Source organism: Brassica napus, chromosome C8, assembly GCF_020379485.1.
Source record: "Brassica napus cultivar Da-Ae chromosome C8, Da-Ae, whole genome shotgun sequence".
NCBI lineage: Eukaryota > Viridiplantae > Streptophyta > Magnoliopsida > Brassicales > Brassicaceae > Brassica > Brassica napus.
The window spans coordinates 46,419,943-46,434,276 of record NC_063451.1 but is presented as its reverse complement, the minus strand read 5'-3'; the positions used below and the strand labels follow the sequence as shown (position 1 = coordinate 46,434,276).

The window sequence follows — 14,334 nt, the reverse complement described above, 5'->3', positions numbered from 1 at the left end:
GAAAAAAAAAACACGTAGCAAGTCAAATAATATTACAATAAAAAAAGACTGGTCGGAACTTTAACGAAGATATCTGATTTTGGAATATTCCTTAAATATATTATTTTTTTATAAGAAAAGCCAGTGGCATTTTTTTGTAAATAATTTGAAAAATCAAGGGTAAAATCCTATTAGGTATTTTACTTTAATAGTATAGATGTCTAAGTTTTTGTGATTCAGCTAAACATTAAATTGTCGATAATATCTAGTTTAAAAAAAACTCCTAAGCACGAGCAACCAAGAGCGGATCCAGAAAATAACTTAACGTGGGATATAACATATAATTTTTTTTAAAAAATTTAATTAAAAAATTAAATTAAATTATAGTTTTTACAAGACATTATTCATTATTTTTTCTCAAAATAAATAACATATTTATTTGTAATTTTAAATATTCATTTTCGATCATATCATAACATGTTATATACGAATAGTATTTTATTATATTTTTTTAGTTTTTATTTTGTTTTAGGTATTGAAAAATAAAAGTAGTAAAATAATTGTTAAATTTAAATTTTAGTAAATTATGAGTTTTATTTTGAAAAAGTAATATTTAAAATTGATTGAAATATAATAAGATTGCTATCATTAAAAAAAAATACTTTCAGTAAAAATAATTTAACATTTGGATTCATATATTATATTTTAAAGTTTAGTATTTAAGGGGTGGATTGAGTTTATTTTTAATATTTTATAAATGATTTAGTAAAGTTGGTTTAGTCGTTTTTTCATCACGCATTTAAGGTTTATGAAATTATTCATCTTTTGAAAATAAATTTAGAAAGTGATTTCAAGTTCGTGATAGAATTACATTTTCCTCTTTAGAAAAGTAAATAAAACAGTAGTAAAAATATTAGTTTAGGTAGTAAAATGAAAAAGAAGATATTTTATGCAATAGTAACTAAAAATATAGAATTTTTTTTAAAAACACGCATCACATGGTACACTTTAAAACTTCAGGACGCTTTGTACTCGGTTTCATAAGACACTAGATTAAGATCCGCACCTTGCGCGGGATAAAAATTATATATATAAATTATTTTATGTATTATATGTTCTTACATATTATGAAATAATAAATATATATTAAATAACTAAAAGTCAGTAACTATTACATATATAATAAAATTGGTGCGAACGTATAAATCAATTTTATTAATACAAAAATTTTTTTAAAAAAATTTGATAGGATACGTAATTAAATTTAAATGATATTAACATATATAGTATATTTTTAATATTAATGTCTATTTTTTTTAATGGTGTTTTCTACTCATATGTTTTTTTTATCATGTGTATCTTTAATAGCAAAAACTTTAAATTACTGATAACAAAGACGTTGACGACCCCAAATTACATGATAACAAACACTTGTTACATGAGTGTTTAATGGGCCTAGTACAGGCCTAAACCGAAGTCAAGACCCAACAAGAAAGACGTTGACGACCCCAAATTAAAATAATAATTAAAAAGAGACTCTACTTTAAAACCCTAAACCGAAAAAAATCTTATTGCCTCTCAAAAACCTAACCACCATGCATGAATCCGCGAACAAAGTAATTCTTCTTCGATCCTTATAGCTTTCTAAATTGATAGTTTCTTGTTCGCAGGATTCTATGATTAGATCTTTTGCAACGTAGGGTCTGGAATCGAAGGATAGTGATGCAGAGATTCGAGAAAGCAGGTTCGTTTCTTTCTGAGATTTGTATCTGTAATTAGATAGATCATGTGTTCTTGTCTCACGGTAATTAATTAATTAATATCCTTTGCAATATATAGCATTAGCAGGATTGCGGTCGAGGGATACGACACCTCTCTTCGTAGGGAAGATGTCGATGGTGCTTTGAGAGAACACTTCGCTTCATGTGGAAACATAATACATGTGCATGTTCCCATAGACGAGAGTAGTGGTACCCTCTGCAGGTTTGTGGCTTCTTCCTCCAGCTTGATCGCTCAAATTAACTGCTGCTTAACTATAAAATCTACTTGTTTTCTTGTGTGTTTACAGATATGCCTTAATTTATGTTAATGAAGAAGATGAAGAAAAGGCGCTGAGCCTTGATGGAAGTGACATGGGAGGACGGATTCTAAAAATTCAGTCTTACGCGTTTCACCAAAATCACCTTGAGAATTTCTTTGACCCGATGAAAGAAGACAAAGCCTATAGGATACAACACACGTAAATTGCTCTTTTCATTTTTTGTCTATTTATTTATTATTAGAAAATTGTGCCTGGTTGTGTTGATAATATGACTCTCTTAGGATACTGGTTACGTGTGATGACATTTCCCTTCGTATCGATGTTATCAAGACGGAGCTAGAGAAATATTTCTCTGCAATCGGCTCTCTTGTTTACCGAGACGTAACCGAATCTGGTGCTATCAAAACGTTTGTTTCTTCTTCCTCCCACCAGTTTGCTGGTTACTATTTATTTTTTTTGCTAACTAAAGAAGCTTGTTTTGAGTTTTTTTTACAGCCTAGCCGACGTTTATGTCCGTGGACAAGAGGGTGTAGAAAAGGCGCTGGAACGTAGTGGACCTTCTGTAGGAGGTTTGAATTTTGTAGTTACTGAGGTTGTTCCACTTCCAAAGATAACACCCAAGACTGGCTACATTTACCCACGTACGTAAATTTGATTCTTTTATTCTTTTTTTGTTTTTTTTTCAACAGAATAAAACCTTTCCTTTATTCGTCTGTTTGTTTGTTTCAGATAACTTTACTATCATGGCTAGGAAGCAGATAGAAAATCAGAAGAAGACTGAGACTACGGCGGGAAATCAGCAGAAGAAAAAGAGCAAGACTACGGAGAGAAATCAGAAGAAGAAGAATAAGAAGAAGGAGAAGAAGAGCAAGACCAGGGAGGCATACCAGATGAAGAAGAAGAGTGAGACTAGGGAGGGAAATCAGAAGATGAAGGGAGTAGAAATCTCTTTCTGAGGAGAAGAAGACATATGCTTTTTATGATATTAACTTGTGTGCAATGCAACCCTTCTTTTCTTTTGTCTGGATATTTAATGTGTTATGTCGTTTTTGTGTGGATGTTTAGCAACTCAAGACAGATCAAAATCTACATTCCAGTAATTTGTTCACAGCCATTCCTATAATGGGTCAAAATCCAATCTCAAACATAGTCCATCTGCTCTATCAACCTCTGTAATTCCTCTTTTCTACGATGCTTCTCTCCTGAATAATAAAACCCATCATCAGTCTAAAGCTAGCCAACACCTGCTTCTTTCTTTAAGCCAATATCTCTCACTGCCTAGCAGTTTATCAAGTCTCCCGACAATGATCTCCATATATGTTTGAGATCATCCCAAACTTAGCTGGGTTTCTTGGTTCACAAGCTTTGACCAATTAGATATGCCATTTATTCTCTCCAGCATTTTCTCCAAAACTCTTTCACAAGCTTCAGTGTCTCCACTATTTGCATATCTGATATCCCTCTAAAACTTGACATCATATTCCCCATTTGAATATAGTCAAATACCTTAGTAGATGTGTTGTGTTGTGTTCCAAGAGGTGAACGCGGTCGAGCAAAAGAGTGAAGTAGCCATGGATGAAGAAGAGAACGTCTAAGGTGTTTTGATCTTCTATGACGTGGTCGACTCTATGGTAAGCGTTCTCATGGTGGCCGAGGTTAAGAAGATCGGTGACGTCAGAGATGGCTTGAGAGCATCTGACTTGGCGTTGGTTCTTGAGAATAGAGAGCCTCGAGAGAGCTAAGTTGAGAAGAGCCTTGAACTTGTTGGTTTTGAAACTTCGACCAAGCAGAGCGTCTACCTTCTTCCCCATTTGCTCTCGACGAGATGTAGACGAGAGTGAATAGGTTTTATGTTGGGTTTGTGTTTGAATGGGAGTTTATAAGAGGAGAGCAGAGAAGACGCATTACGTCGTACGCTTTATGTCGTACGATGACTTCTTAGCAACGAAGTTTTCCTCAAAGTTGAAAAAACGATCTAAGTGAGAGGGGTCCAAAATAATAAAACAAAAAAATGATTTAATAAAATAGATTGGTGTAACATAGCTACACAGGCTGTTCTAATTAAACGTTAGGACTTTTTTATACTTGTGAATATTTACTCTTTTTGTTTTTCTTCTTCTTTTATTACTGTTGTTTACTTAACGAAAAGTTACTAAAAAACTACTTAAGATTACTCTTTTTAGTTCATGTTTGTATATACATTTCCTGTATAAGAAATTATTTGAAAATTCTGAAAATATTTAACTCTAAAAAATTGCAATAGTTTCTTTGTACTCTTCTTTTTAACTTCTTTAAATACTATAAACAGAACACTCATTACCCAAGCTGTGAAATAAACATAACATCTTTATTCTACGTCTCTTAATTGTTTTTAATAGTATTTAAGGAATAAAGTTGGCTAAGAGACTTAGTTAAGATACTTGAGATTTTTATGTTTCCATTGCAATTATCTTATTTTAGGGTTCTTAAAAATAAAATAATATTAAACATTTTTTATTAAAATTTAAATTTTTTATTAAATAAAACACAGTAAAATATAACATTTTAAACATAGATTTTTAAATAAAAACATGAAAACAAAGATTATTAAAATAAACGAGAATTATTTAAAAGAAGCATCCAACATCAGTTGTTGTCTTCATCACGTCCAAATATGTTTAACCAAATCATCTTTCAGCTGTTGATGCATTTGTCTATCACGAATTCTTGTTTGAACACCCGTCATATTTGCAATAGTTGAAGGAATATCTGTAAAATATATGAGATCGACATGTGAACTTCTGTGGTTTTCTTCTTATTGGAACTTTGGAAAAAAATATTAAACATTATTTTATTAAACTTAAAATTTATTGATAAAATTATTAAACATAACATTTTAAACATAAATTTGAAAGAAGCATGTTATAAAACTAGCATTGTGTTCTTGGCTTCTTGCTGTAGATAAAGTTTTAAGGTTTTAGGATGAAACATATGGGGGAGGGAAGAAAGACAAAAGAAACATAAACTGCAGTATACTAGCAAAAGAAAACAAGACAACAAGAAGAAAACAAGGCCACAAGAAAACATGACAATCTCTAGGTCCGTGATACAAGAAAAAAAGACAACAAAAGTTGGGTCTGAAGGTGGGATAGCTTTGTCTGAAGGGCTCGAGTGTTGTGCTTATATGAAGAAGCTTGATCTGAGGGATAACATGTTTGGGGCAGAAGCAGGAGTTTCTCTGAGCAAGAGTCTTTCAAGCTACAAACACTTGACGGAGCTTTACTTGAGTTATCTGAACCTAGAGGATGAAGTTGCCATAGCCATAGCGAAGGCTCTTAAGGAGTGCGCTTCGCCCATTGAAGTTCTTGAGATGGCAGGGAATGATATAACGGTTGAAGCAGATTCAGCTATCGCAGCGTGTGTAGCAGAGAAACAGGATTTGAACTAGTTGAATTTGTCTGAGAATGAGCTGAAACAAAAATGATTGTTATTGGATTCACATCACACCTCATCAGAGACTCACCACACAAAATCAACCTAGTACTGCTTGAGTTATTGGTCAATACAAGCAAGACAGTAACATAATAATTTACTACTCGTTTGACAGCAGAGGAACAAAAGAGCAAGACAGCAATCAGAATGTTCTCATCACAATCACCAGACAACTTCGCAGAGAAACTCATCGTCTAAGCGTAATCATATGCAGAGAAGAGAATCGACACTTACCGAAGAATTGATCCTGAGTGGCTTTGCTTTCGATACTCAGAGGAGTAGGTTGCTCGTGATTCGGATCCTTGCTCGCCATATTCGTGGTTGCTCCTTTGTTCTGGTAGTAACCGTTGCCCTCGTTTGTATTCTGTTGGTTCCAGGTCGATGCTTCTTCTTTAGTGAACTCTTCAACCATTTGTGAAGCAATTGCCATTACTCCTTTCATGATCCCCCATGTCCTCTGTCTTATCTCTGTTGTCTTACTCGCAACAACGTTAACAGTCTCACTCACCGTGTGATCTAAACCACCTTCTTTGACCTGCGATGAACAAATTTTTCTCATTTTAAATTTAACCTCACTCAACAAGACTAATGCATAGACCTAGAGAGCATCCATCATAACGCTCTAATCAAAGTTTTAATTGATTTAACTAGACGACCGTGCAGCTAAATAAGACTTAGAGAGCAACCATTATAGCCGCAATCAGATAAGTACTAAACATGGAAATGAGAAAGGAAATTACAGATTCGCGACCAAGAAGTGTGTCTTGACTTCGAATTAAATGTGGGTTTTCAGGGGTAATTAAATACAACAACCTAGGACAATCAAGCACAGGACACAACAGAATGAAAGTACCTTGGAAGTGAACTCCATGGTTCCTGTCTGAACAACATTCGCAGCTGATGCGGCAACAAGAGACAATCTTCCAAATCCCTATTTGCATATAGAGTAAAATGAACACGATCAAATAGACAGAGATCAAATCACTTACCTCAGACATAACAGAGATAACATAATTCAACTCAACATCCAATCTAAACTAATCTGATCACTATCAAAAGCATCAACCTTTAAATTAGATCTGATCTGATCACTATAAAAAAAAGCATCAAACTTTACCTCAGACAGAACAAAGAAAACACAACTCAACTAAACACCAAATCTGATCTGATCACTATCAAAAGCATCAAACTTAACTTTACCTCAGACATGACAGAGAAAACATCTCCACCACCACCCTGATAATTACTCCTGGGAGCAGGACCATGGCTTGATCCAAACCCCACATACTTACCTCCCTGCGAAGGAGGAAGCCCCTCCGGCTTAGACTCATTCTCAGCCATCCTCTTCGCAAAGAAACTCTCTTTATTCGCAGCAGAAGCCTCAAGTTGCGACCTCGAATAAATATCCTTCGAAGACTTCGACTTCGCCGGAGCACCGCGACCTCCCGATTCTCTAAAATCACTCGCCGACTGGTTCCTCCTCATATCGCTCGAAGATCTAAAAGATTCATCAGCCTCCCAATCCAAAGTCGGGGCGACGGAGGAGACAAAGAAATCGAGAGAGATAGAGATGAGAGAGAGAACAAGACTTCCATGTGTGATGAGTGTCCCATAAGCAACGTCTCTCCTTCTAATTAAGCGAGGTTTCTTGTGTAAATAATTAATTTTTATTTTTATTTAATTATAATTAATTTAAGCAACCCACCTCAGATCCTCGTAATGATGCTCTTACGGATAATAATACTCTTAGAGCATGATTATTGGAGGGTTCTTATGGTGGAGTTCTTAGCGGAATATAAGAATTCGTCTCTTAACTTTTAACTTAAAAAAAATTAAGAACCGTTTCTTAAAACTCTCCGAAATAATAAATTAATAAATTATATATTAGCTAATAAAAAAATAGGAATATATAGAACTAACAAACACTTGTTACATGAGTGTTTAATGGGCCTAGTACAGGCCTAAACCGAAGTCAAGACCCAACAAGAAAGACGTTGACGACCCCAAATTAAAATAATAATTAAAAAGAGACTCTACTTTAAAACCCTAAACCGAAAAAAATCTTATTGCCTCTCAAAAACCTAACCACCATGCATGAATCCGCGAACAAAGTAATTCTTCTTCGATCCTTATAGCTTTCTAAATTGATAGTTTCTTGTTCGCAGGATTCTATGATTAGATCTTTTGCAACGTAGGGTCTGGAATCGAAGGATAGTGATGCAGAGATTCGAGAAAGCAGGTTCGTTTCTTTCTGAGATTTGTATCTGTAATTAGATAGATCATGTGTTCTTATCTCACGCTATTAATTAATTAATATCCTTTGAAACAGCATTAGCAGGATTGCGGTCAAGGGATACGACACCTCTCTTCGTAGGGAAGATGTCGATGGTGCTTTGAGAGAACACTTCGCTTCATGTGGAAACATAATACATGTGCATGTTCCCATAGACGAGAGTAGTGGTACCCTCTGCAGGTTTGTGGCTTCTTCCTCCAGCTTAGATCGCTCGAATTAACTGCTGCTTAACTATAAAATCTACTGGTTTTATTTTGTTTTACAGTTATGCCTTAATTTATGTTAATGAAGAAGATGAAGAAAAGGCGCTGAGCCTTGATGGAAGTGACATGGGAGGACGGATTCTAAAAATTCAGTCTTACGCGTTTCACCAAAATCACCTTAATGAGGTCTTGGACCAGATGAAAGAAGGCGAACTCTATCAGCCACAACACACGTAAATTGCTCTTTTCAGTTTTTTTTGTCTATTTATTTTTTATTAGAGAATTGTGCCTAGTTATGTTGATAATATGACTCTCTTAGGATACTGGTTACGTGTGATGACATTTCCCTTCGTATCGATGTTATCAAGACGGAGCTAGAGAAATATTTCTCTGCAATCGGCTCTCTTGTTTACCCAGACGTAACCGCATCTGGTGCCATCAAAACGTTTGTTTCTTCTTCCTTCCACCAGTTTGCTTGTTACTATTTATTTTTTTTGCTAACTAAAGAAGCTTGTTTTGAGTTTTCTTTACAGCCTAGCCGACGTTTATGTCCTTGGACAAGAGGGTGTAGAAAAGGCGCTGGAAAGTAGTGGACCTTCTGTAGGAGGTTTGAATTTTGTAGTTACTGAGGTTGTTCCACTTCCAAAGATAACACCCAAGACTGGCTACATTCACCCACGTACGTAAATTTGATTCTTTTATTCTTTTTTTGTTTTTTTTCAACAGAATAAAACCTTTCCTTTATTCGTCTGTTTGTTTGTTTCAGATAACTTTACTATCATGGCTAGGAAGCTGATAGAAAATCAGAAGAAGACTGAGACTACGGCGGGAAATCAGCAGAAGAAAAAGAGCAAGACTACAGAGAGAAATCAGAAGAAGAAGAATAAGAAGAAGGAGAAGAAGAGCAAGACCAGGGAGGCATACCAGATGAAGAAGAAGAGTGAGACTAGGGAGGGAAATCAGAAGATGAAGGGAGTAGAAATCTCTTTCTGAGGAGAAGAAGACATGTGCTTTTTATGATATTAACTTGTGTGCAATGCAACCCACTACAAGAAAACAGCGGCATACTGAGAGAAAAAATCGTCGGTATGTCGTCGGAATAACGCTATTCCGACGACATACCGACGAAAAAAGTCCTCAGAAATAACTCCTCGGAAATTCATCTTTCCTCGGAAATTTCCGACGGAATTCCGAGGAAATGAATTTCCTCGGAATATTCCGAGGACTTTTTTCGTCGGAAATTCCTCGGAATATGTCGTCGGAATATTCCGAGGGATACACTTCCTCGGAATATTTCCAAAATTCAAAAAAAAATTATAAATTTATTTTTTTAAATTGAAATTCAAAAATATAAAATTAAAATTGAAATAGAAAACATATTTAAAATATAAAAAAATAATAAAATAGTTTTTATAAATAAAAAAATGTTTTATAAATACAAAATTAGTTTTAATAAATATAAATATTTTTATAAATATGAAATCATCTTTTTATAAATACAAAATAGTTTTTATAAATACAAAAAATAATAAAATAGTGTTTATAAATAAAAAAAATGTTTTATAAATACAAAATTAGTTTTAATAAATATAAATATTTGTATAGATATGAAATCATCTTTTTATAAATACAAAATAGTATTTATAAATACAAAAAATAATAAAATAGTGTTTATAAATCAAAAAATGTTTTATAAATACAAAATTAATTTTAAAATATGAAATCATCTTTTATAAATCCAAAAAACGAATTTATATACAAAGAACGTTTTGTATATTTAAAAATAGTTTTTATAAATACAAAAATAAAAAAATAGTGTTTATAAATCAAAAAAATGTTTTATAAATACAAAATTAGTTTTAATAAATATAAATATTTTTATAAATATGAAATCATCTTTTATAAATCCAAAAATCGAATTTATATACAAAAACATTTTGTAAAATCGAATTTATATAAACGTTTTGTAAATACAAAAATAATAAACAATTTATAAAAAAAAATCAATTCAACACAACCAAATCACAATTCTAAACCTGTTACACAACAAATCACAATCCTACCCAATCACCCTAACAAAAATCTATCAAAAAACTTCTAAAATCATCTAATCTACTTAAAAACCTAACAAATAGGACCTAAGAGAATGGGATAAGGTCCTTACATGATTTGTAAAGGAATGGAAAGGATTCGCCGGAGAGATCGTCGCGAGAGAAGGTGGAGAACGCCGGAAGGAGAGAGAGATCGTCGGAGAGGAAGAAGAGAGAAATGGGGAAAAAGAGAGAAATGGGGAAGAAGATGCGGTTCGAGTTTATAAAACCTTGGGTCTGACGGATATTTTCCGTCGGAATTCCCTCAGTATTTTTAATTTCAATTTTCGCGAAATATTTGGCGGCTTGTTTGCCCGGTTAAATGAAAATATTCCGAGGAAATTCCGACGGCCACTTAAATATCCGTCGGAATTTCCTCGGAATATTTTCATTAATTCGAGGAAAAAGAATATCATGTGCATGTATTTCTATTAATTTATATTGTTCCTCGGAATTTCCTCGGAATATTCCGAGGAAATACCGAGGAACTAGTGTTTGGGTTTTCAAAACATCAATTTTTTTTGCCGTATTTCATTTCTTATACAATTGTAATGCATACCATTGAAGATTCTTTGTATAGATGAGCATAAACCATGAAATAACAAATTTCAAAACGAATTGTAAGTATTCCCTTTACCGTTCATTAAAGTGTATAAGTGTTTCTCTTATGTTGTGGGAATTTCGTTCATACAATCGGAAAAGTGTTTATTATAGGGTAATGAACAAATTTTTGACTTCATAATGAACGTAAGACACTTAATAAGGGTTATATAGGTGTTATTCAAACCGCAAAACGTTGTTTTCGGTTTAAAAACCCTATTTCCTCGGAATTTCCTCGGGAATTCTGAGGAAACCCTTTTCTTCCTCAGAATTTCCTCGGAATATTCCGAGGAAATTCTGAGGAACTAGTGTTTGGGGTTTCAAAATCTCGAATGTTTTTTTATAAACGGATCGATCGATGTATTTATGTCCAAAAACGCATCGATCGATCACTAAGATGGACCAAAGCGTAACAATGTGATCGATCGATGAGATTATCCCATCGATCGATCAAGGATATCAAGTGTTCCTCGGAATTTCCTCGGAATATTCCGAGGAAATTCTGAGGAACTAGTGTTTGGGGTTTCAAAATCTCGAATGTTTTTTTATAAACGGATCGATCGATGTATTTTTGTCCAAAAACGCATCGATCGATCACTATGATGGACCAAAGCGTAACAATGTGATCGATCGATGAGATTATCCCATCGATCGATCAAGGATATCAAGTGTTCCTCGGAATTTCCTCGGAATATTCCGAGGAAATTCTGAGGAACTAGTGTTTGGGGTTTCAAAATCTCGAATGTTTTTTTATAAACGGATCGATCGATGTATTTATGTCCAAAAACGCATCGATCGATCACTATGATGGACCAAAGCGTAACAATGTTATCGATCGATAAGTATATGTCCAAAAACGCATCGATCGATCACTAGTTCGTCGGAATTTCCTCGGAATATTCCGACGGATTGATGTTTCCTCGAAATTCCGTCGGTATATTCCGAGGATATTCCGAGGATTTCATTTTCCGTCGGAATGTCCGTCAGAATACCGATGTTTTCTTGTAGTGACCCTTCTTTTCTTTTGTCTGGATATTGAATGTGTTATGTCGTTTTTGTGTGCAAGACAGATCAAAATCTACATTCCAGTAATTTGGTCACAGCTATTCCTGTAATGGGTCAAAATCCAATCTCAAACATAGTCCATCTGCTCTGTTAACCTGTGTTATTCCTCTTTTCTACGATGCTTCTCTCCTGAATAATAAAACCCATCATCAGTCTAAAGCTAGCCAACACCTGCTTCTTTCTTTAAGCCAATATCTCTCACAGCCTAGCAGCATCATCAAGTCTCCCGAGAATGATCTCCATATATCTTTGAGATCATCCCAAAATTAGCTGGGTTTCTTCTTGGTTCACAAGCTTTTACCAATTAGATATGCCATTTATTCTCTCCAGCATTTTCTCCAAAACTCTTTCACAAGCTCAGTGTCTCCACTATTTGCATATCCCTCTAAAACGTGACATCATATTCCCCATTTGAATATAGTCAAATACCTTAGTGTTGTTCCATAACACAGCGTCTCTCTCAGTGGACAGATTTAAAAAACCCAGCCGACGCCGAGCCGACACTAAGTCCTTGTTAAGTATATACGCATTAAGTCCCAAGTACAACTTTTTTTTTCAACCACCTCAGAGAACACTTTATTATTATCCGATAAATTTGCTTCAACTTGAGATCATATGTTTGATCCTTCTCTTTTTTTTTTATCTCTACTTTTGACTCTTCTACAAAATACACGATTTAGTTTTGTAACGTCTTAATATTTTGTTCTTGTTCACGCAAACTATATGTTAGTATTGAGTATAATCGTATGTATATTTGCAGTTTTTTTTGTCAACTCTGATGTAAATGGTTACATGCGTTGAAGAAAAAACTAACTTATCCAAATGAAATATAGAAGAATTTGAAAGGGGTTATTTGAAACTATATAAGAAAAACTCATTCCAACTATGGGCTCGCTTTTAAAAGCCTTGCATATAAACCCCATCACTTATTAACCGATTATTAATATAAATTGAGTATTCAATATTCGGGTTTGGGCTTGTCTAAATAGGCCGTTTTAGTATGAATAATTCGAATAATGCATTATTCGGCATTATTCGACTAATGCATTATTAAGGGCATCCGCATTGGAGTTTCAAGACAAAAGTTCACACGTTTTTCGAGAAGAAAAAATATTAAAATAATCGGATTTTAATGAACCCGGCTCGTGCAGGTTCGCTGGAGTGAACCCGGATCGTTACTGTTCAGCGGGCTCCACGCCACGTGGCGGCCCGCTATTGTTCAAATTTTTTTTCTTTTTTTTTTGAAAAAAAAATCAAACGAAAAATGAAAAAAAATAATAAATAAAAAATTCACATGATGAACCCCAACCGGGGGTTCATTAATGCGGCTGCTCTAACAAACAACTATATCTGTTTGGGTCTAGACAAATTATCTATTTAAATGTGAAAGTTTGGTAAGATAATTTTTTAATATAAGCATTATCTTTGCCTTTTTTAATCCCAAAATGAAAGTCTTGTCCTTTTGAATCTCTCGTGTCAATCCTGAAATAGAATGCGTAGACATATATATAACCAGCAAAACATATAAGAGTAACAGAAGTACTGTAACAATGCCACCACCTCTTTTCTTTCTTACATCTACAAATGACTTGAACCAGAGAGCGGTTTGCTTTGTGAGCAGGTAGTGAAGATACAAACTTATTAAATAAAATGTAGTAGTAGACATTAAAGATTATGGTCCTTAATGTCTACTACTATATTTTCTTCTTAGCTCTAGCGATTAAGCAAGCGTCAGCTACCAGAAACGACATCCTGTAATTGTGGATATACAACATTGTGTTTATATAGTGATACATTAAGAAGAATATCCGATAATTTGTTTTACCAAAAAAAGAGATGATCCGTTTGTTCTAAGTCTTTAACTAAACTTTTAACATTATCAAATGGGAAAGAAAACAGCAGTGCATCCCAAAAGGTGGTGATGACATGATTGTTTGGAATAAAGTTTGTGAGACTCGCCGAGAAGAGATGAAATAGAATAATAGACCAAGCATGGTCACTTCCAGGGGATAAAGGTCTTCCAAAGCACATGCATTTTTGGTCACGCCCATAATCAATGGTTCTCTTGAGAGGAGAAACAAAAAAAAATCTCAAACTCCATAGCCAGTTGCTACATCAAAGCTAGAAATGCAGTAAGTTGAGTTTTTTACTGGGTCTTGAATAGTTTCCCTGTGACACAACAAAAAAGAGGAAAAGAAAAGACAGAACCGTAACTGTCACGCATGTCAACATACTCTATGCTTAGTTAAGTATATGTTTCTCTCGTCTCAAATGCTTCCGAACGAATTCTTCAAGAATCATCATTAGAATCAGAGGAACTTTTATCAGTTTGAATAAAACCAGAACTTTTTGACAGTTTTATCTGAATTTACAACAATTATAGCTCCAATTACTCGCACGGAAACATTCAGCAGCATCATCCTACAGAGTATTCATACTTAGCGAGCCCAGAAATCGAACTAGAGAGGAGAGTGACTTACGGTGCTACGGCGATGTAGAAGCCGAAGGCGACTAAACAAACGGCAACAACGAGGGAGAAAACTAGAGTGGAGCCGAGCCTTTCCATTTTCCGAACGAGAATATGATTTTCTT

At 34.3% G+C, this 14,334-nt stretch overlaps 3 protein-coding genes across 3 annotated transcripts; 2 read left to right on the top strand and 1 right to left on the bottom strand.

Annotated features, from left to right (window-relative positions):
* Window positions 1–1,519: 1,519 nt before the first annotated feature.
* LOC106413600 lies at window positions 1,520–3,129 on the top strand. Its single transcript, XM_048765306.1, has 7 exons — window positions 1,520–1,595; window positions 1,680–1,723; window positions 1,819–1,962; window positions 2,048–2,218; window positions 2,302–2,427; window positions 2,516–2,661; window positions 2,750–3,129. Exons 1-7 carry the CDS (start codon window positions 1,575–1,577, stop codon window positions 2,974–2,976), a joined length of 879 nt encoding a protein of 292 aa, XP_048621263.1. The 5' UTR covers window positions 1,520–1,574; the 3' UTR covers window positions 2,977–3,129.
* Window positions 3,130–5,621: 2,492 nt separating this feature from the next.
* Window positions 5,622–7,136, bottom strand: LOC106413599 (ADP-ribosylation factor GTPase-activating protein AGD7-like). Its single transcript, XM_048765308.1, has 3 exons — window positions 6,692–7,136; window positions 6,345–6,422; window positions 5,622–6,026 (listed from the first exon to the last, which is right to left on the bottom strand). Exons 1-3 carry the CDS (start codon window positions 6,974–6,976, stop codon window positions 5,679–5,681), a joined length of 711 nt encoding a protein of 236 aa, XP_048621265.1. The 5' UTR covers window positions 6,977–7,136; the 3' UTR covers window positions 5,622–5,678.
* Window positions 7,137–7,440: 304 nt separating this feature from the next.
* On the top strand, window positions 7,441–9,145 carry LOC125591309. The gene is made up of 7 exons (XM_048765307.1): window positions 7,441–7,602; window positions 7,687–7,730; window positions 7,821–7,964; window positions 8,050–8,220; window positions 8,307–8,432; window positions 8,521–8,666; window positions 8,754–9,145. Exons 1-7 carry the CDS (start codon window positions 7,582–7,584, stop codon window positions 8,978–8,980), a joined length of 879 nt encoding a protein of 292 aa, XP_048621264.1. The 5' UTR covers window positions 7,441–7,581; the 3' UTR covers window positions 8,981–9,145.
* The last annotated feature ends 5,189 nt before the right edge of the window (window positions 9,146–14,334 follow it).